This window comes from Pituophis catenifer, unplaced genomic scaffold (assembly GCF_029215685.1).
Source record: "Pituophis catenifer annectens isolate HBS135680 unplaced genomic scaffold, rPitCat1.0.hap2 SCAF_9, whole genome shotgun sequence".
NCBI classification, from domain to species: Eukaryota; Metazoa; Chordata; class Lepidosauria; order Squamata; family Colubridae; genus Pituophis; species Pituophis catenifer.
In genome coordinates this window covers 23918756-23941866 of record NW_027256889.1, presented here as the reverse complement: position 1 = coordinate 23941866, position 23111 = coordinate 23918756, and the positions used below count along the sequence as shown (strand labels likewise).

The 23111-nt window shown below is 40.7% G+C and overlaps 1 protein-coding gene across 1 annotated transcript in view; it reads right to left on the bottom strand.

Moving 5' to 3' along the window:
• CSMD2 (CUB and Sushi multiple domains 2) overlaps positions 1-23111 on the bottom strand; it is an 819526-nt gene that overhangs the window by 81626 nt on the left and 714789 nt on the right. The window contains exons 42-48 of the mRNA XM_070950069.1: positions 19835-20023; positions 18022-18199; positions 16208-16353; positions 14757-14837; positions 12952-13065; positions 11803-11991; positions 9239-9385 (exon numbers count right to left, since the gene is read on the bottom strand). Of these exons, the coding sequence (XP_070806170.1) occupies positions 9239-9385; positions 11803-11991; positions 12952-13065; positions 14757-14837; positions 16208-16353; positions 18022-18199; positions 19835-20023 (1044 nt within the window). The remainder of the gene's footprint in view (positions 1-9238; positions 9386-11802; positions 11992-12951; positions 13066-14756; positions 14838-16207; positions 16354-18021; positions 18200-19834; positions 20024-23111) is intronic.

Below are 23111 nucleotides of genomic sequence, written 5' to 3'. Positions count from 1 at the left end.
AACATACATATGCATATACTCAGAAGCATGGAACAATGCGCAATTTACATGTGAAGAGAAATGGGCTTTGCTCAACTCCACTCCTTGCAAAGCTCAGCTGTAGGCCTTTGGCACAGTACCTCCATGCCACTGAGATTTAACACTATGCCTTTGGAAAGAAACCAGACCTGGCTAGGTGGCTCAGTGGCTAGGATGCTGAGCTTGTCAATCAGAAAGGTCGGCAGTTCGAATCCCTCGTCACCTCTCGCCTTGACTACTGCAACGCTCTCTACATGGGGCTCCCCTTGAGGAGCACCCGGAGGCTCCAACTGGTCCAGAATGCAGCAGCGCGGGTAGTGACGGGAGCAGCCTGGCGCTCCCATGTAACACCGCTCCTGCGCGAGCTGCACTGGCTCCCAGTGGTCTTCCGGGTGCGCTTCAAGGTGTTGGTTATCACCTTTAAAGCGCTCCATGGCATAGGGCCTAGCTATCTTCGAGACCGCCTGCTGCCACCGACGATCTCCCATCGACCTGTGCGCTCCCACAGAGAGGGCCTCCTCGGGGTGCCATCAGCCAAACAGTGCAGGCTGGTGACCCCCAGGGGGAGGGCCTTCTCTGTGGGGGCACCTACCCTCTGGAATCAACTGCCTCCAGAGATAAGGAGAATCCAAGACCTCGGTGCCTTCCGCCGTGCCCTTAAAACCTTCCTTTTCCAGCAAGCCGGGCTGGCCTAATTTTTTAAGTGTTTTTAAGTGTTTTGTTTATTGTTTTTAATTAATGGGGCCAAATTTATATAGGTATATTTTAACTGTATTTTAATATTTGTACTTGATGTTTTTACTTGGCTGTTCACCGCCCTGAGTCCTCAGGGAGAAGGGCGGTATACAAATTCAAAATAAAATAAAATAAAATAAATAAAATAGTATAGGTCTCTTGCGTGAGCAGGGGTTTGGACTAGATGACCTCCAAGGTCCCTTCCAACTCTACTATTACTACTACTACTACTACTACTACTACTACTACTACTACTACTATTATTATTATTATTATTGACACAGCTCACATTCATACATTAAACCAGTTTCTTCTTCTCACACAACCTCAAGATGGATGGACTATAGCTGTCATAATTTCCCAATTGGCATAGATATGGCTGAAAGTGCTGACAGCTGAAGTTCATGCTTATATGAAGCATGGAAGGTAATAATAGTATTAATAATAATTTCACATAGAATAATTAGAGCCCAGTATCTAAGACATGTTATTTAAGGCCTTCAGACATCATCTGGGACCATACACTGCACTGTATAGTGTCACTATTCTGCGACACTGTGGCTTCTGTTCTCAGAAAACTTGCCTTCTCATATTCACCTTGAGGAAAACTTTCCACTGGTTTGTTAACTTTACTTCCATGTTTCCAAACCATGCTGAGTTTTCTCCCAATAGTTGATTTATGTCAGGGGTGAAATGTAAAATTTGTTACTACCGGTTCTGTGGGCGTGGCTTGGTGGGGGAGGGGCTTATTGTGACTGGGTGGGCGTGGCCAATTTTTTTTTATTTTAACTTTTCAAAGCACTTTTTTGCATTTGCAGCCTCTGCCAATCAGGAACACAGCTGGGATCGTCAGAGCCTTTTCAAAGCATTTTTTAAACCACTTCTTCCCCGGAAGAGGTTGCAGAAAAAAATGCTTTGAAAAGCCTCTGAGATCCCAGCTGAGCTGTGCAATCATCTGAGGCTTTTTTTTTTTACTTTTAAAAGCATTTTTTCGGCGGAAGAAGTTGTAGAAAAAATGCTTTTAAAAGTAAAAAAAAAAAAAAAAGCCTCTGATGATCGTGAGGCTCAGCTGGGCATGGGGTGTGTGTGGGGGGTGGCAGGGATTTTTGCTACCGGTTCTCTGAACCACCCGCCACCATCGCTACTGGATCGGGCGATCCAGTCTGAACCAGGAGCATTTCACCCCTGTTTTATGTTATAGACCCAACCTGTCTTGTTCATCTTTTGTTACTTACCAACACAGCCTCCTTCAACTTGGTGCTCTCCGGATGGGTTGGATTACAGTTCCCAGAATTCTCTGCTACCATGGCTGTTGGTTAGCTGGGAATTATTGTAGTTGTGGTGCCAGCACATTTGGAGGGCACCAGATTGTAGGAAGCTGCCTTAAAACATGGTATAAATTAATAGGGCTAAACAGAAGCATTCGTACAACCAGGGTTGACTTCTTAATGGTATTTTGACTATGGGTCTCCAAGTTTTATCCAACACAGATTTTTCTTTCCTCACCCACTTTTCAATTTAGACATACACATGCATACTCTCATACCTTTATAGTCCCGCTATATAATGAAAGTCGCCATTTCAGTCATAAATGCAGCACACATTCCTGGTAATAATATTATTAGGTGATATATGGCCTTACCAATCCTGCAGGCTATGGGATGCTGATTATATTGAACCAAGTCAAATTATTATCAACAATTGTGAAAAGAGATTGGAGTGAGGTTAGGGAGTTAAAAATGGCATTTTGATGAAAGTTCTGGAGAAGATGAAGTCATAGAACTATGAGGTTCACCCCTGACATTTCTCTTTTACTTAAAATTACCCCAATGTCCTCTATTTTCCTCAAATGTCCACTATTGCCTCCATAAAAGACCAACTGCTCTGATCTCACTTCCTTTCCAAACAGTTCCCCTCAGCAGCTGTTCTGATGATCTTTCAGTCAGATCCCCAAAGAAGTTTCTTTAGAATTATTCATCCTTAGAGACACTTTGGGGGCCGTGGTGGCTCATGTGGTAAGATGCTGAGCCTGTGCTCCTCTGAGGTCAGCAGTTCGGTGGCTCGATTCCCGTGAGCGAATAAACCGCATAGGGACAGGAAAGGAGCCTCCCCCGACTGCCTACTGGCATTCAGGCATCCTGCGGGCAAGATAACACCGCCCGAAAAAATTCCTTTCACAGAGGCAGTCAGCCACTTCGATGATCCCAGCTAACACGTGCCATACGCTAAAAAAAAAAAAAAGCAACACTTTACTCTACTTGGCTAATCTCATCAAGCACATTAGATCTCCTCAGTGCATGGATGGAAAAGCCACCAGGAAATTCCAGAACTAGGGGCTAAATTGAAAAGTTCAAAAAGCATCCTAGTAAGAGATCTCACAGGGACGTTATGGCTCAGTGGCTAAGATGCCGAGCTTGTCAATCAAAAGGTCAGCAGTTCAGCAGTTCGAATCCCTAGTGCCGCATAATGGGGTGAGCTCCCGTTACTTGTCCCAGCTTCTGTCAACCTAGCAGTTCGAAAGCATGTAAAAAACTCAAGTAGAAAAATAGGGACCACCTTTGGTGGGAAGGGAACAGCGTTCTGTGCGCCTTTGGCGTTGAGTCATGCTGGCCACATGACCATGGAGACGTCTTTGGACAGCGCTGGCTCTTCGGCTTTGAAACAGAGATGAGCACCACCCCCTAGACTCGGGAACAACTAGTACATTTACCTTTAAGAGATCTCACATCACTTCCGTACTGTTCCCAAAAAACTACATAGTTGAGTTTGACTTAAAAGAACTTCAATTTAAATGAGGCAGGGGCAACATTAACTCACTTCCTTTTTTACTTAGAAAGTTGAAAGTTATGGTGAACAAGCCTAAAAATTTAATTTAAAGAGAAAAAAATAACCAGAACAGTAGAAAACATTTTTTAAGATATTGATATGCTTTCCTCAATCAATAGAACTTCTCCCAGAGATACAAGAAATTATGCTCCCAACATGCATGTTGGAGCTTAGAAACATCGTTAGGTGTTCATGTTAGATTCCTGATGTGACCCAAAGAAAGGACAGAAGGAGATTGTTAGATTCCCTGACCCATTTTTTTTTGCATAATTATTAATCTAAGAATTCAAATGCTTAGATATTGGTACACTTTGTTCATCCTTAAAGTTAGAAATATATAATTTGAAGCACTCCAGATATTGCAGAACTACAAATTCCAGAATCCTTCACTATAATTCATGCTTCTCATCAATGCTGATAGTTGTAATACAACAATCTTTGGAGTAGCACTCATTTAAGTCTGCTGTGAGTCAAAACCAATACATCATTTTACCTTTATATTATTACATTTAAAAACCAAATCTATATTTGGTTTTTTTGGGGTATATTTGGTTTTTCTCAATCTTTTGGCTTTCTAACCCTTCAGAGTGCAAATAATTTGGGACTCTAAAAAGCAAACTGGAATGATAAAGTAAGCCACAAAAATCTCAGTGGAATAAAGTTGCTCTTGTTCGCTCAGCAAAAAAAAATAAAATAAATCAAAACATAATTTCTTCCAATTAAATATTAATTCATTCATTTAGAGAATAACACCATCAATGTATTTATGACCCATTTAGGCATGTCCCTGCCTCAGTTTTGCTTGCTTTTCATTAAGTAATTAAAAAATTACTTTATTCCAAGAATGGCCTGTTTAATTTTTGAGGGACTCTTTGCCAAACCTTTCATAATTGCTTTCGATAAAGGTGGAATAATTAAAGTTCATATGAAATCAGGACCAGGATAAAACATCCACCATGAAAATGTTAATGGTGAAATGATTGCTGTTTCTCTTCTGGGAAATTCAGAAGAACTATTACAGGTTCTTCTTTCACCACACAAAGGTAGTAAATGCATAAGAAATGAAAAATAGGTTCAGATACTGTTCTGTGTCTGTTTATGAAATTTTCCATAGCAGCTCCTTTTCTGAGGCCAGGTGTGACTCCAAAAATGATAAAGACAAGTCCTTTTTCCAAGGATAATGGAGCAGGAAGGTCCTAACTTTTATTAACAGTATTTAAGAGGTCTGTTGATTGTGATTGTTTTATTGCACTTTTTTTTTAAAAAAAAAATCAATATAATAAAATACATAAAAAACAGAAAGATAGAAAATAAGTAAAGAGAAAAGAAAGAAATAAACTAATCATATATATATATATATTTGTTTTCTGAGGTTTTCGCGGGTGTTTGTATGTAGGTCTTTGGTTATTCAGGTTTTCTCCCGCGTAAAATTGGAGGTTTCTTGGCAACGTTTTGACGAAGTCTCATTCACCATCTTCAGGCTGGTGTTCTCGGCTTCATGCTTCTAGGAGCAATGTGTGTGATCGCAGCTGTTTCTTCCTTTTAACTGCCAGTGGGGGTGTGAACTGATTGGGTGGGAGCTTGGCTGTGTTCTGATTGGGTGGAGGTGTGTTCTGATTGGTTGGGGGTTTGGCTGTGCTCTGATTGGATGGGGGGTTGGCTGTGCTTTGATTGGCTGGGTGTGTGTTCTGTTTAGGTGGGGGCTTGGTTGTGCTCGGGTCAGTCTGAGTAGCAGGGGGATTTGAGCTGGTGAGCTGTGTTGCTGTTGTTTGGCTTCGCGTTCGTGGCCGTGCTATCTCTTCATGGTGGGTGTCAGTCTGCTTCATGTATGGATTGGAGGGGTTTAAGGTGGCTAATGATGCAGCTGTGGTCTGGCTTCTGGTCCGGGGTCATGCCTCATTATCAGTGTGGGTTCGAGTCTGCTTTCTGCATGGATGTGTGGTGGCTACATCCTGTGTGGCTCTCGTGAGTGTGGGTCTGGTGTCATTCTTTGTGTTAGGGACTCGTTTGTCAATAAGGGCGGGTTTCCAAATGGCTGGTAGGCGGGAGGTATCATCTCTTTGGTTCCTCTTTTCTGACTGAGTTCTTGTGTTCTTCAATGCGTGCACTTATTCTTCTGTTGGTTTGTCCGATGTATGTGGTGGGGCAGGCGGTGCATGGGATTTCATATACTCCTTGATTTTCTAACTCAATTTTGTCTTTGGGGTTTCTTAGGATGGTGGATATTTTTCGGTTTGTGCAGAATGCTGTCTTGATGTTGTGTTTGTGGAGGATCTTGCTGATTCTGTCTGTGGTGCCTTTTATGTATGGGAGGAGGGTTTTGCCGTTTTCTTGTTCACTGTCTTGGATTTTAGTGGGGGTTTCTTTTTGGATTAGGTTGGTAATCTTATTTCTTTGGAATCCATTGGATGTTAGTACGTTAGTGAGGGTGTGTAGTTCGGTTTTTAGGTGTTGTTCGTCAGCTAAGCGTTTTGTTCTGGAGATGAGTGTCTTGGCTACGGAGTTGATCTGTGCTGGGTGGTGGTGTGAGAGTGCATGCAGATAGCGGTTTGTGTGTGTTTTCTTCTGGTAGATGGTGTGTCCTAGGGAACCATTGGATTTTTTGTAGACTAAGACATCCAGGAAGGGAAGTTGGTTGTTCGCTTCTGTTTCCATGGTGAACTGTATTTTGGGGTGTAGGCTGTTGAGGTGTGTGAGGAAGTTGTCCAGTTTTTCTTTCCCATGTGGCCAGATTATGAAGGTGTCGTCTACGTATCTGAGCCAGAGTTTGGGTTTGTGATCAGATTTTTCTAGAGCTTGGGTTTCAAAGTGTTCCATGTAGAGGTTAGCAATGACAGATGAGAGGGGTGATCCCATGGGTGCTCCTTCTATTTGTTTGTATTTTTGTCCGTTATCTATAACGTCATTGCTAACCTCTACATGGAACACTTTGAAACCCAAGCTCTAGAAAAATTCGTCTTTTTTCAGCAAAATGTTTCCAGTCATTAAAAAAAACAATCTTATGGTTCTTTTATTGCAATTTTATGAATTAAGCTTAGTTTAGTTCTTGGAAGCCACTTCAAGTCACACAAATATGCAGGATCCAAGAGGGTGTAGACAAGAAAAAAAATGTAATTCACATTTTTTAAAAAATGCATTTTAGTGGGATTTTTTGTGGCAATGGTTGGGAAACAAATATGAGTAATACGAAGCAAAGGTCAACTTTTCTCATTTCCTTCCACTTTAAGTTTTTTTTATAGGTGTAGCGTTCCTCAAACTTAGCAATGCTAAAATCTGTCAGTTTGAACTTTCAGAATTCAAATGATAACAGGAAACTGCACTATTTGCTACATCTGATGTATGGAAATAAGTTGTATATTTTAAATCTGCATGGATGACTTGAATTCTTATGTCAGATTTAGGAAAAAAGTAAAGTCTTGTTATGAATTGCCACTAATCTATATATCAGCCTTCCCCAACTGCCATCTAGTACAGGTAGTCCTCAAATTACAACAGTTCATTTACTGACTATTCAAAGTTACTGAAGTCAATGAAGTGACTTATGACCATTTTTCACACTTATGACCGTTATAGCATCCCCATGGTCATGTGATCAAAATTCAGACGCTTGGCAACTGACTCACACTTATGACGGTTGCAGTGTCCCAGGATCATGTGACTCCCTTTTGTGACCTTCTGACAAGCAAAGTCAATGGTCCAGCCAGATTCACTTAACAACCATGTCACTAACTAAACCACTGCAGTGATTCGCTTAACAACTGTGGCAAGAAAGATTGTACAATGGGACAAAATTCACTTAACAAATGATTCACTTAGCAATGGAAATTTGGGGCTCGATTGTGGTCATAGGTCGAGGGCTACTTGTATTATTATTATTACTTCAGCACAATGTGAGGTCACAGCAGCCAGTTCTTAGCTGGTGTTGGACTTCATAGCATCAAGTTTTTCCCTGGAATCTAGGATGTCGTAATGTCTCGGCATAATATATATGAGAATTCATGTATATTCACAAAAGTGTGGCCTTTTGAATTGACAGATGGAAATTTGGTCAATTCGCAGATTTTCTAAGTGTCACCCAAGAATATTTTTGGTATGGTACCTATGATTATTTCACAGTTACAGTATGTCATCTCCATATGACCATGAAATAATAGTTCCCAGTGATAAACCAACATTGTATTTTAGATGGATCAAAATAATTTCCTACGACAATGGCAGCCTCTCTCTCCCAGCAGAGTACTTGTTGAGAATTTAGTTATGTAACCATGGATTATTCCCTAAATAGCAATAACCTCTATTTAGCCATATTGAAATAAACCACATTATTTCTCATTCAGCGGTTCTCACTTTGAGAAAGTATGACCCATGACGCGAAAAGTTTTATGGTGAACTGAAAAGCTAGATTGTGGTGTTTATAAAATTAAACAGTTGCAAACAAAATTAGCCGACCTGCAATAAATAACGGCTCTTGGTTTTACTTGCCATAGTATTACTTCGAGATTAGCATGGTGTATTCTTTCTCAATGCAGCTGTAATTAATAATAAATACCCTTCGCTAAATTAATTACTACAAAAAGTGCAAGCCGTAACCCTGAATGCGATTCAATTTACAGCACAATTTGGTTCATGTTTATTCAGAAGCAAATTGCATTAATCCAAGACTTCAGATTCAGTGACCGAAAGGGTGGGTGAAAGGAAGGAATTAATTAAACAACAAAAGCAAAGCAAACAAAATTTTTTAAAAAATGCAAACAGGTTGGGTAATTTTTCTATGGGAAAAATAATGAGATACATTTCTACCCTGTTTCCCCTAAAATAAGACATCCCCTGAAAAAAAGCCCAATTGGGCTTTTGAGCACATGCACTAAAATAAGTCCCCCCTGAAAATAAGGCCTCCCTGAAAATATTTATTTATTTTTTTAACTTTTTTATAAACCTTTATTAACATTTAAAATCCAAAAATACAAGTTAAAATACTTCTATGACAAAAATACATCTGTAAGAATTATACAATTCACCCTCTTTCTGACAGTACGTAATTCTCAACTTTCTTCATCTATTCTCACATATTCCTACTTAATCAACCTATTTAAACACATTTTATATCTTATTTTATTCTATACATTCCTTATTTTTAATTTCTATCCATTGATACCAATTTTCCCAAGTTAAGTAATATTCTGAGTCTTCCTTATTATTTAATTCTAAAGTAAGTTTGTTCATTTCTGCACATTCAAAAATTTTCCGGATTATTGCACAGTCTGTTGGTATAGTGGACATTTTCCAGGCTTGCGCAAGTACAATTCTAGCTGCTGTAGTTACAGTATATGAATGATTAAATATTTTATCCTTTTAGGGTAATTTCCTTTAATAATCCCCAGAAGAAACAGTACCCTGAAAATATTTAAATGCATGCACAGCCATTCCCCTCCATTTCCTTTGGTTTCCTCCACACACCCCAAAATAAGAAGACCTCCCCGAAAATAAGGCCAAGCGCTTATTTCAGGGTTAAAAAAAATATAACACAGGGTCTTATTTTCGGGGAAACACAGGTAGTTTTAGAATACTAGAAAAATTAAGTCAAGAAGGAGCATTTTCTTATCAGCTTGCCCCGGCTTTATGCAACAATGATCAGACTTCTTTTACACTCCCTACTCACCAGAATATCTGATCCGGAAACCTTTCCTGCTGTAGGCATGATCAGAGGACCAGTGGAGATAGGCTCTGTTTCCTGAACTGGTCACCAGCAGCGGTGCAGAGTAATTTCCACTTAGAGACAGTAACAGTGGACTTTGACCTGAAGGCCCTTTAGAAAACATCAGAAAAGGAGAGCGTGAAAAGCCTTAACTGGACTGAGCCAAAGCTTGTAAGGGTCAGAGGTTGTAGAAAAAATGCTTTTAAAAGGCTCTGACGATCCCAGCTGAGTTGCCTGATCGTCAGAGGCTTTTTTTTTTCTTTTAAAAGCAAAAAAAAATGCTTTTAAAAGAAAACAAAAGCCTCTGATGATGAGGCAACTCAGCTGGGATCGTCAGAGCCTTTTAAAAGCATTTTTTCAGCCAAAGAGGTTGTAGAAAAAATGCTTTTAAAAGTTAAAAAAAAAAAAAGTTGGGCATGCCCACCCAGTCACATTACTCCCCCACCAAGCCATGCCCACAGAACTGGTAGTAACAAATTTTACATTTCACCACTGCTTATAACTCATACTTTTGGGGTGAACTCAGAAGCATCAGTAGGATCTCCTCTTATTTAATCTCTGCAACAAGAACCCTGGTAAGAAAGACTAACTTAAGATAATTAAAATAACTCTATATGCTATTTAGATTTATTTACATGTTCAAACCCATTCACTTGTAAAGTTCTTTTTACCTAGCTTTGGACCATGCTGGAGAAGGGCTCCTGACGTGACATTCAAAGCATCATTTTGTACTTAGCCCAATGAAAGTTGTACAAACCTACTCGGTGTGGAATTTTCCAATTCACTACCAATTTTGCTAGGTGACAATCTCCATAAACCTGAGACCACTCTGGATGGGGTAAAATTCATTCTAATTAAATATATCGGGGTGGGTGGGTGGGTATGGAGTCGGGGAAGGTTATACAGAAGACTAGAGATGATTGCAACAGCCTTCTTTTCTTACACGTTGGCAAACCCTAGGATTCAGAAATGCTGAATGCAGATGTTTGTTTCAGCTGTCCTAGTTATAACAGTGACTGACAGAGAAATCCTTCCTAATCAATCTTCATCATTATGAATAAATTCATCTAGGGAACTAACAAAGGGCTCAGCAAGAGACCATGTTTTGGAAGATAATCATTTGTTGGGGGAGAATCTGGAAAGAACGACCTTGAAGACTAAATGCAGTTTTCTCCAACATTAAAGGGAAAAGCATAGAAAGCAAAAGGATGAAGGAAGAGCAGGGGTGAAATCCAGCAAGTTCTGACAAGTTCTGGAGAACTGGTAGCGGAAATTTTGAGTAGTTCGGCGAACCTCTGGCTGGTCCCAGAGTGGGGTGGGAATTGAGATTTTGCAATATTCTTTCCCCAGGAGTTGGGAAGGAATGGGGATTTTGCAATATCCTTCCCCAGGAGTGGGGAGGGAATGGGGATTCTGCAGTATCCTTCCCCTGCCACACCCACCAAGCCATGCCCACAGAACCAGTAGTAGAAAAAATTGGATTTCACCACTGAGGAAGAGGGCACAATTGCTTGTAAGGCTGAAGAAGGGCACTTCACATTAAAGTTTACAACCTACTAAACTAGATGCCCTGGCAGGGAATCTCCAAAATTAAATATGCAGAAGGTGAAATAATACATTCTTTTCTACTGTCTTATTACTTTAGTTGAGTAATTATGTCTTTTAGCAGCATGGAATCAGAAAAAAAAGTTTTCTTTACTCTTTGCAAAACATGTTAATAATTCTATAAGCTTATAATGCATTTCCCTCTCCCCAGGGCAATTGATGTCTTATCCATGGAGGAATAACGTAAAGCATGATGCTACCAATCGTATAATTCATGATTAATAATACTGGTGGTAGCCACCTGATATTGCTTTCTTTAGCACTGATGATGTCACTAATTTGGGTAAGGACCCCTCATTTCAACCCTGAGCTACAAATATTATTCTTTATCTGTCAGAATATTCATGACTGGGAAGACATGGTAACAAGGTCAGCCAATGAATAGGCATAGCAACTAAGTCAGCCAATTGGGAGCTGTGACAGACTGGAGCCAGGGCGTGTCTTAGTTTGCAGCTTCTGATTCTGTGCAGAGAATTGAAACTGAAACCAAGCAGTTTGTGCGTGCTGTCTGCTCTGCTGAAATGAAACTGTTCTCTCCTGCCATGTGTTTTGCTTGTAAGAAGAATCTATATTGGTATTGTATATATATATATATATATATATATATATATATATATATATATATATATATATATATATATATATATTCTTGTATATAAAGAAGTTAATGAATCCAGCTGAATCAGTCATATGTGTGTGCTTCTGGATTTGATTTTTGCAGGAAACTCTGACATTATCAGTTGCTTTTTCTTTCCCACTGGGCCGAATTCTGGTAGTTACGGTACTGCAATGAGTCCTGTCCTGATCTCTTTCCACCACCTTCCACCCCTAAAGGAAACTCTGTATCTTAAGCAGTCTTTCTTCTGGTAATCTACCCTACCTCCCCATCCCATCTCCAAAACCACCCAATCTTTATGACTCACCATCAAATATCCCAAACTCATCATACTTCTTCTCACTCAAGAAATATTCAACAGTGAAGGTGATGTTGTACTCTGGTTCCACTGCTATCATCCAAGAGCAAGTCTGGAAGTGAGGATAGCTGCCTGTGAAGGATGGGCTTAGGATCACTCCTGTGGAGTCATGGAGGACCTCATTCATTGGACAGTGAACTGATTGACACACACACAAAAAAAGCAAGGCACAGAGAGTCACTCTATGTCACTGCGAAAGAAAATTAGTCATAGAATTGTTAACTGGGCTCAGAAGACAGAAGAATCCGGCTAATTCATGTAGCACTGAAGTCTTTAAACTTGGCAGCTTTAAGACTTGTGGACTTCAACTCCTGGAATTCTGGGAGTTGAAGTCCACAAGTCTTAAAGCTGCCAAGTTTGAAGACCTCAGTGCTAGCAGGTCTCCAATGAGATCAAGTTCTCATCACTGAAGGCTTGTAAATTCTGCAAATTAGTCCACAGATTGGTGAAAATTGCCTGTTTTGGCTTACACTAGTTCACTAGGGCTCTATAAGAAGTCTTTCCCATCAGCTATTTGACTATTTAACTGGGGGAAACAGTTCTGTTGCATCTCCCTGTAGTAAGCAATAGACTTTGCTTCCATGACTATGTCAGGTCCTTTTAAAACTTAGTAACCATGGGCCTCATAAACCCTCTTCCTTGTCTATATTGAGTCTGTGAGTATGAGATGGATTGCCATATTGCTTCTGAAAAGAAAATATCATTTGCACAAATATAAACTATGTATTGAAATCAAGAAAATGATCTGTCGTGGCACCTATGCCATGTTTACCTTAGGTTCTCTTTCTAGAATAAAGCCTGGGTCTCCTTTAGAAGCTGGTGATGCAGACTGATTTATTTTTGGCAATAAACAACAGCAACAACAACAATCATCATCATCATCATCATCATCATCATCATCATCATCATCATCATTTTTGATAGGAACAGACTTTTTGACACCTTTTCTGGGGGTCCCCACCATAGGTCTTAATATATCTGTCTGTCTTCTTGTATATCCAGCATTAAATAGCAAGATATCCATATATTGTATTATTTACTCCCTGCTATGAGTTCTGGGATTATTATTTTTTTTGCACTTCCATCAAAGTCACTGACCTTCACAAGTTGGGGGAGGACCTTCGAATTGGAGGTGGGTACCAAGCCTGCATGTCAGGATCTCATTTCCAACCAAGGTGAAACCAGGAAGACATTGATATCTAATAATATCACCTAAGGAAAAGAACAAAGAGGATCCAGGTGTGTTCCAAGAGTACAAAAGGACATATTTTGAATAAGGCTCATCAGATGGATCATGAGTACAAGTGAACTAGAATGTGAGGAAGGAGATCAGGATCCCATAAAGTTAATTGAAGTAAGGGGAGAGGAAAAAGTACGTGGACGAAAACTGCCATTCTCAAATTGGTATCTTGCCAAACGGGAAGGACCATCTGCTATTAAATGAAAGCATGCATCTTTTGTCTCATGGTCCAGAAAGTCACTTTAAAGTAATGCTTCTCAACTGTGTGGACTTCAACTTCCAGAATTTCCCAGCTAGCAAGTTGATGGCTGCACATCTTAAAGTTGCCAGAGTTGGAAACACTACTTTAAAGCATTAGTGATTTGAATTAGCCAAAAGACATGTCAAGGGAAGTAGGGGGTGGGGCAGTATAGTGCATAGGCCCTATCACTGCTTCATGCTTTGGCACATTTTTATCTGATATTGTTGAAGCACACTTGGTGATGTCATTAAGGGAGAAATCTTTAGCTGAATTACTTGGCAATATTTCTCCCAGGTGTGTAGCACTACACATCAGAAAAGCCTTGTCATCTGCTACCTCTATTCTCTTGTGAACCACTTCCAGTTATCCCCTTGTCCTCATTTATCTTTCAAACCTTTCAAACTCTGTCTATGTCTGGTGTACATGTAAAGATGACTTGTGGGTAACATCTATTTTTTATATCCAAACTATCATTTTATTATTATTATTATTTTAAGACTGACAGGTTGAAAAGTTCACCCTGTCTTGCTAATTTTCTGATGGAAGAAGAGTGAAGGTGGTGTTGTATTCTGCTATCATTCAAGAGCAAGTCCGGAAGTGAGGATAGCTTTGTTTTAAGCAAAGTGAAGTGCTGAAAATCCCACCCACCTTTGACATGCAGATCAAGGTTTCAAATCGGGGATGAGCTGCTTTAGCTGCAAAATCAGGGATGAACTGCTTTTGTATTAGTTGATCCCCCAAGAGCTAATTAAACTAGGACCTGATTAGTACTGTATTTGGAAGGGAGACCACCAGAAAATCCAAGGGTTGTAAGTCCAGGACATTTGAAAAGAAAAAAAAAAAAACTACTCCAGGAAATTTGAAAAAACAATGGCAAACAGCTGTTCTGAATATCTTCCATATTGTTGCCAGGAGTTGAGCATGCCTCAAGAGGGGCTTTGTGGATTACAATCATATGAGGAACAATGCAATTTAATGTGCTGGTTCTAATCTCTGTGGTTTTCCTGGATTGAAGCATTCACTCCTCGGGTAAGTTTCTTATACAAGCTAACCCTGACTTTCATTTTAATCTGTGCAGACCTTCCTCCTCTTATCCACAGCAGATAAAGGCAGTGATAGAAGGAGCAGGGTTAGTCAATGCAGTTGTTGTGTGTTCTCTTTTATGTGATTCTAGCTGCAGCCAGTAGATTCCTGGCACTTACAATAAATAAGGAGTACAGACTTCACTGCGCTAAGATGCTGAACTGTGTGTGCCAAGAACAGGAAAAAATTATTTACTTATTTATTGCAAATAACTTATGGGTACCTATTTCAGACATTGAATTAGGACTGGGATGAGAATAGTGAGAACACTCTCCTTCTGTGATTTATACCACCTCTCTACATCCAGAGAAAATACTAGCAAAATCATGCGTGCAATACCTATATTGTAATCCTCATTCTCAGTGATGATTTCAGCATTAGGGACCATAGTTGGTGGTTGGCACTTAGAAAGTTGATAGGCTGGGAAGAGAAATAAATAAATTAAGTGCATGAGAGTACCAAATCTCTACCTATGGGATTTTAATATATATCTTTGTATTATAGATCCTCGGAATCACTCGTTGGCCATATAAATTGAATGGATGAGTAAATAAATAATGAACAAAGAGAGAAGCAAGAAGCTGAATCTCTGGAAAATCAATTCTACAACAAACAGAACCTGCTCCCTGGGTGGTGGTGGGGAAACCAATTTTCTCCTTTTTGTAGCCTTCTGTGGTTCAACATTTTGAAGATTCATTGACCCTCAAGGATACTTTTTCAGAAGAAATAGATTCTTTTTTATTTTGTAAGTCAACCGTATTTCTTACTTCTTGGATACTCCAACTACACAGTTGTTCACTCAGCATTTGGATTTCTTCGTGACGCTGTTCACACAACTTGATTACTGAATTAACCCATTTACTTGATTTGCACAATGCCTGGGATCTCAAACTAACTCAACAGGCAGAGTTAAGCTGCAAAAACCACCTCTAATCATTAATAATAATCAATGCATGCAGCCTTTGGCTTCTAATAAATTTGATTAAGCATCCTGTGCAAACCCAACCAGAGAGATAAGGGCTACTTACTGGTCCAAATTAGTGTTTTTTATGTTACATCAGACACAGTGGTATGTGTTGTGGTCCGCCAGCAGCCTGCGGACCTGGCAGCAGAGTCAGACAGTGAGGAGGCTGGGGAGGAACATGGGCCAGTCCTGGAGTCTGGGGAAGGCCAAGAGGTGGGCTCTGCATCAAAGGCAGAGATGGGACCAGGGACATCTGGGAGTTATGTGTGGACTCTGGAGCCTCCAGAGTCAGTTATCAAAGAGGCATGCACAGAGCTGCCAGAAGGCAAGAACAGTTAAAACAAAAGGGACGACTTGGGAGTAAGGCCTGGAGATGATTGGCCCATCCCATAAGGCTTAAAAGAGGAGCAAAGGCACGTGGACCCTTTGCAGGAAAGCAACGTTGTTAATTCTGTTCCCAGTCAGCATCTCTGTTTGATTCTGGACTCCATGTGGCTTTGCCAATTAGGTCTTTGGCAGCATGTCAAGGGAGATAAAGGTTGGTGATTATCTCAAAAGACTTCTCCCGAAGGACTTTTTGCAACTAATTGGGACTCGGCTGTGAATGAATGTAATTCACAGCTGTTACAATAAAAGAGGTTTTTGGGACTACCTGTCTGTTTTAATGACTCAGGAAGCCTAGGTCACAACAGTATGGCAGAGAAGGCACCTGATAAACCTTAGTCGAATACATAAGCAATATCCAATTGAACCATCATTGCTACATGCAAAAGGTTACAAAACAAGCATGACAACAAATCCTTGTGCCACACTGAGCTGTACACACCATAGAAGTGGATGGCAAAGAGGCCTCCATTGGCTGCATCACTATGAAACTTCATCAGAGCATGGTTGGAAGAGCTCTGGATGGCTTTCTTCACTGAGTGTCCTGTGAAAATCCCCAACTGGGGAGCTGTCTCTTGAGAACCATCCCTGAAGAGAAAGGGAAAGAAATACAAAAGAGTAAAAGACATGGTTAAGAATTATGGATCAGAGTTTCTACTCTTTACTTCCCAGATTGTTGGCTGAAGACAATTCCAAGTGAGACTTTTAAAAGGGCTGACAATCCTCTTGATGCAAGAGCCAGATTATGCTTGGCAGGCCAATCAGACACTCACAGTGGGTCAATCTGGCTGAAGGATCCACAAAGTTCTCCTGATCTGCTCACAGGCCACAAAGACCTATAAAAGGCACCTTTCCTATTTTATTTATTTTATTTGGAATATTCGCCTAGCTATGCAATTGAAGATGTCTTGATTCCCAGTCTAGAAATATAGTACATGAAAGGAAAAAAAAAAGAATTTGTATATACTTACATATACTTAACCTTTGTTAAGTAGTTTTAGTTTGCAACAAATTGTAATTAATGAAAAAAAAAATACAAAATGCCTACTTTAAATTTGGCTATAAAAAGCATACCTGCATTGCCACCCAACTTTTGCTATGCAAAATGGTTTCTAAACACTACATAATGGACAGACTTTATAACTGAAAGGCGATTAGCATAATTCAGCACAGAGGATAAATAACACAATACAATTTTCCAATGCGAAAGCAACACTGCAGCTCTTCCTATTCACCCCTCGGTCCCTCTCAAACGAGCTTGCTTCCTCTTGTGGACTTCTGATCTAGAGGTTGGTGGATCCCCACAGGACCTCAGAGCCATGGAAATGAGAGTGGACAATAGCTGTTGTAGATTGACAACAGGACATCTTTCCAAATTTCTCCATTTTCTAAATCAAGCAATTTTCATTACTGCCATTTGCATTGTCACTATCTCCCTCCAGATGCTCACTGCTACTTTAAAGTTCTTTAGGAAGCAAACTGAATTTTTCCCTTTCCTCCAGGGGTTTGGAGGGAAAGATTTTCCAATTTGATTATGTCTTTTTGTGGTATATATTTTACTGTCCTGAGTCTGCTGCCACCAAGCTTCTTAATCCCAGCTTGGGCAGTTTCCCTTGGGGCAGGGGTCTGCAACCTTAAATACTCAAAGAGCCATTTGGACCCATTTCCCACAAAAAAGAAAACACTAGGAGCCACAAAACCTGGGTGGGCGTGGCCAACTCGATGTCACTCACTTCCACTGGTCAAATGACCCCTCCTTGCCACGCCTACCCAGCCGGTCATTAGGGCAGACAATCAATTGTTAAAAAATACCGGAAACCACAAAATCCTTTTGACATCTCTCTCTCTCTCTCCTCCCTTCCTCCCTCCCCCCCTCTCCTTCTCTCTCTGTATCTCTGTATCTCTCTCTCTCTCTCTCCCCCTCTCTCTGTATCTCTGTCTCTGCCCTGGCTGCTTCTCCATCCCCCGCCGTTGCCCTTACCTTCTCAGGCCAGGCGAGGAGTAACTGGGAGGGGAGGGTGAGGGGCGGGGCCAGACAGTGTTGGGATAACCTGACAGGGAGCCACAGCAGAGGGCCCAAAGAGCCACATGCAGCTCCGGAGCCATAGGTTGCTGACCCCTGCCTTGGGGTAAGTGAAAAACTGATATCTCCAGACTTCTCATGATGAGAAGAGAACATAGCTATGACAGGATTATAGCAACACCTACTGAAAAAGTTGGGCTCAGAGGGAGCCCTCAGCTCCAAATCCCACTCACCAGACAGTGATGAAGTCATTGTACGGTTCTGTTTGCAGCAAGGTAAAGTTGAGGTAGATGCCATATCCAGATGACACCACAAATAGCCACGTGCAGTCCTGGGAATTGGGATACTGATTGGGAAAGCCGGGGGAGTAGATAGTTCCATTTGGGGCAGTCATGTTTCCTCCACAGGGGACTGTATGCAATTGACCAGAAAGAGACATTAAGAGCTACTAAATCCCAGTTCTTGCAGAATAGTGGTGGTATGATTTTAGTATCATTTGGTCTGTTTTAAAGTCCTCCAAACTGCTATTCCCAAGATCTATACCAGGGCTGTCAAACTCGCGGCCCTTGGGCCGGATGCGTCACGTGCTGCCCACGGCCACACCCGATTTAACGAAGGGGGGAAAGAAGTCACAATCCGTTACGTGACAACGTCGTGACGACGCAAGTTTGACACCCCTGAACTATACAGTGTTTCTTAATCTTGGGCACTTGAAGATGTATGAACCTCAACTTCCAGAATTCCCTAGCCAGCACTCTTCTCTGTATAGGCAGCAGGGAGAGAGAATACCCAACTCAGTTGAGCAGAGAAGATTACTTAAACCTAAAACAAGCCAGTGGTGAAATCCGGCCAGATCTACCCAGGTTGTGCGAACTGGTAGCACCGGCGGTGGGAGGCCCCGCCCACCCACTGGGACATCATTACACTCCCACGCACTCCCGTTCCCAAACCAGTAGCGAAGGTAAGTGAAACAAGCCCTTAACCCCTTTCAATTTAAAGGAATCTTTTCAAAAGCTGGTGATAACTAGTGTTGGCCTAAGTCTTCCTTAACCAGTTAACTGCATTGTGAACTTTGTCAATTTGTCTTGACTGGGACAACTGTGGTTGCTAAAAAGGACTACAAGTATAGCTCAGCATATGCAGAAGGTTACAAGTCATGGGAAGCCTTCTTCTAACAAACCAAAGTTTCCTCTAACGAGGGTGTGATGAGAAAAGAATATATGAACCTGTGGCTGAAGCAAACTTAGCCAAGTTCAGCATTTCTATACTTTTGTTCATACTGTTTTCTGGGAGAGCCAATAAGAGCAAATGTCCACATGAAAGGAATACTGAAAGAGGCATGCAGAAGATGGAGGTGAACACATACAACAGTTGTACTCAAATTAAATCAAAGCTGTGAAAGAAAAAAAAAAACATTTGTCACTCCCTGAAGGAGCAGAAATTAAGGGCCATTGACATTATAATTAATGGATATCTAAGTACTGTGGAAGCAATAAAGCTGAATTAATAGTGGTCTACTTCTAAGTGAAACAGAAATTGATAAAAGGCATAGACCAACCAGTTCAGGTTTGTAGCCAGAAATCAGAGGTGGGTTTTAGCAGGTTCTGACCAGTTCTGGAGAACCGGTAGCGGAAATTTTGAGTAGTTTGGAGAACTGGTAGTAAAAATTCTGACTGGCCCCCATCTATTCTCTGCCTCCCAAGTCCCAGCTGATCAGGAGGAAATGGGGATTTTGCAGTAAACTTCCCCTGGAGTGGAGTGGGAATGGAGATTTTACAGTATCCTTCCCCTGCCATGCCCATCAAACCCACAGAACCGGTAGTAAAAATTTTTGAAACCCATCATTGCCAGAAATGTATAGTGGAGCTGGTTAGGGTATAATTAGTAAACTATATGAGTGAAAACAAATGAATGATGATGCCTCTTGCTAAATACCAACAATCCCAGTATACACATTTAATAAGTATGTGAAATATCTCAAGTATACTAATTCAGTGTATTATTTTCCCTTTTTCCCTTCCAAGAAAAGTCTCAATAAAGTCATACCTTCACACCTGGGCAATGGGTGGTCCCAGTTCCTATTGGTTCCATGTTGACAGGTTAAGACTGGTTGTCCAATCAACTGATAGCCAGGGAGGCACTCAAAAGAGATGGACTGCCCCACACTGTAACCTGCTCCTCTTACAATGCCATTGGCAAAGGGCTCAGGATCTGGGCACTCCTGGAGTTCATAAGCTGGATGTCATAAAATACAAACATGGCAATGGATTTAAAACCAGCTATTTCTTCAGAAATTCTTTACCTACAGATGTTGTCTTATATAGGGAAAGACCATTAGTCAGTGTTGGAGCACACCCTCATAGTGAAGGGAAGAAGAATAAATGAGGATGGGAAGCACTCTGACTTAAAACCTTGGAGGAAGATAACAATCAGCACAATCAATAGTGGGAAAGTTGTATAAACCCTCCCACATGCCTAACTTTGTTTACAAGTCTTCTCGAGTCAATTTGCAGGGCTTCCAATGGAGTACTCTTCTCCAGATCCCCCAACAACTGCTTTCAATGGTCAAATATGGCTAGAGAGCTTTTCCTTCCCTCCCTAAATGGCCAAAAGAGCCACGGTGGTGCAGTGGTTAGAGTGCAGTACTGCAGGCTACTTTTACTGACTGCCGGCTGCCTGCAACTTGGCAGTTCAAATCTCACCAGGTTCAAGGTTGACTCAGCCTTTCATCCTTCCGAGGTCAGTAAAATGAGGACCCAGATTGTTGGGGGCCATAGGCTGACTCTGTAAACCGCTTAGAGAGGGCTGTAAAGCAGTATACAAGTCTAAGTGCTGTTGCTATTGCTAAATGTCTAACTTGGTATAAGTCAGGCAACTGACTTATTTCCAGTGTTCTCTCAGCTGAAGCACATTTATGGGAACTGATCTCCAATCTTTAAGCACAAGCTGCTTAGCAACCAAAGCTGAGCTATGAAACCAAACTGCATGTGATTGCATTAGTTTCTGGAATCCATCCAAATATTATATAAACATGAGGACCAATAAATTGATAGGTGTTGTTTCAGAAGTTCATCCTATCAGAGCAGCAATACATTAATAGCTATAGGAAGAGCTGCATTGCCCCAAAGGATCAATTTCCCATGATCTATTTCTGCCGGTAGAATCATCCCTTGTCATATGGGCTGATTTACAAGATTAGTCTGCTCTAACAACCATCATTCTAGCCAGGTTAAAACACCATGGTTTTATGGTATCTTTCTAACTAAAGATTACTGTAATGCATTCTAAATTGTGATAATCTTGTGCAGATAGACCTTGACTAATGATTGGAGCCATCTAGAGCAGGGGTCTCCAACCTTGGCAACTTTAAGAGTTGTGGACTTCAAGATTTGTGGATTTCAAGACTTGGCAATTTTAAGACTTGTGGACTCCCAGGAATTCTGGGAGTTGAAGTCCAGAAGCCTTAAAGTTGCCAAGGTTGGAGACCCCTGATCTGGAGGGTATTTACAACCCAGATTTGAAGTTTCAAAAGTCATCTTTCATGCAATTACCTGACCACAATTCAGATGTTCAGCAACTGGATCTCATTTATGGCCATTTGTAAGTGCCCTATGGTCACATGACTGCATTTTACAATGGTTTTGCTGAAAACCAGCTGTTAGGAAATGAGTATTACCTACCTTGTTGGGTTGGTAATATATAAACCATCAATATAGCTTTAAGACTGCTGTATTGCATCATACTGTGTCCTGATTGGCTAGCTCTGTAGCCAATCTCCTTAAGAGGGAGCTAGAAACATGGTTTGTTTCTCTTTGCTGGTCTTGCTCTCTGATATCTCTGTATGCTATTGTTTGCAAATCCAGAAGAACTGTTTATTGTGAATAACTACAATGACTGGTAAGAAGACTTTGTATTTGGATTATCCCTGGACTGTCGTTTTGCCATCTCCTGCTTTATATGTGTATGACCTGGACTGTTTATTGAACTGCGCCTTACTATTTCCTGAAAGTAAACACAACTCAGTGTATCTGTGTGTTGACTGTGTTTATTCGTACCTACTCTCAAAGGCTTTCATGTACACACCCTTGCTATTCAAGGGTTACTCTACAAATTCCTTAACACCAGCATTCCAGTTTTCTGCAAAATAGTGTCAAAAGCAAAATATTGGTCTGCTTCATGACCACAGAATTCACTTAACAACCACAGATTCACTTATCAACCATGGTGAATCACTTAATGACTGCTGCAAAAATTGTCGCAAAATCATGTCAGTCATAAGCTTGACCCAATGTAACAGTAACAGTAACAGAGTTGGAAGGGACCTTGGAGGTCATCTAGTCCAACCCCCTGCTCATACAGGAGACCTGCACTAAGGATTAAACCGCCGATCTTTTTGATCGACAAACTCAGTGTCTTAACCACTGAGCCACCTAGTCAGGCGACCCGTTTTACAATTGTCAAGAGTTATGACTGTGATGGACAGGCTCCATTACAGCATTAGTTCAAGGACTACCTGTAGTTAGTCCAGAATCTTCAGTCTGCCCAAAAGCGAACAGTCAGATTAATAATTGCACAGCAAAACAATCACAACTATACCAATATAGTACCAACTTCACTGGGTCTCTGTTCATTTCCAAGTCCAATTTAAATTTCTAGTACTAATTACTAAATGCATTCACATAAATTAAATTGTATGGATTTCATTGCATATCATGCTGTTCATAAATATTGCACTGAACATTTTGATTATAGACCTGCGTATAGCTGAAATAATTAAAAATGATGCTGGTTTGATATGTGTATATGTCTGCATGAAATAAATTTGGAAAGTGAGCATGGGGAGGGATATTAAAACTGCTTGGAAGATTGAGAGCAAGAAAGAAAAATCTTGACTGGCATATGGCAGCACATTACAAAACAACAGACACTGGGTGTTTTGAATTTTATTGTTAAATCTGGAGTATTCCTTCTGTCGAGAAGCATGCTGAAATTCTGAATTTTTCTTTTTGAGCTATTTTTCTCAAAACTAGCACCAGACAGAGGGGATTCTCTTGCATTCTTTATTTTTAAATAGCAGTACTCATCCAAAAGAGTTTGCTTTTGAAACTGATTTCAAAGGAGAAAATAACTTTTGTGGCTTTTTCGTGTACTTCATGGGGTTGGTTTTGTATGTGTGTATATATAGATTTATTTTATTCTAACAATCTGAAGCCTTCTTGACTTTTTCCTGAGCTTCCATCTAATCTCTAACATATCTGGGGAACTTTTCAGTAGCACTACAGCCATCACTGCTAATTAAAATCCTTTCCTATGAGAAACAACT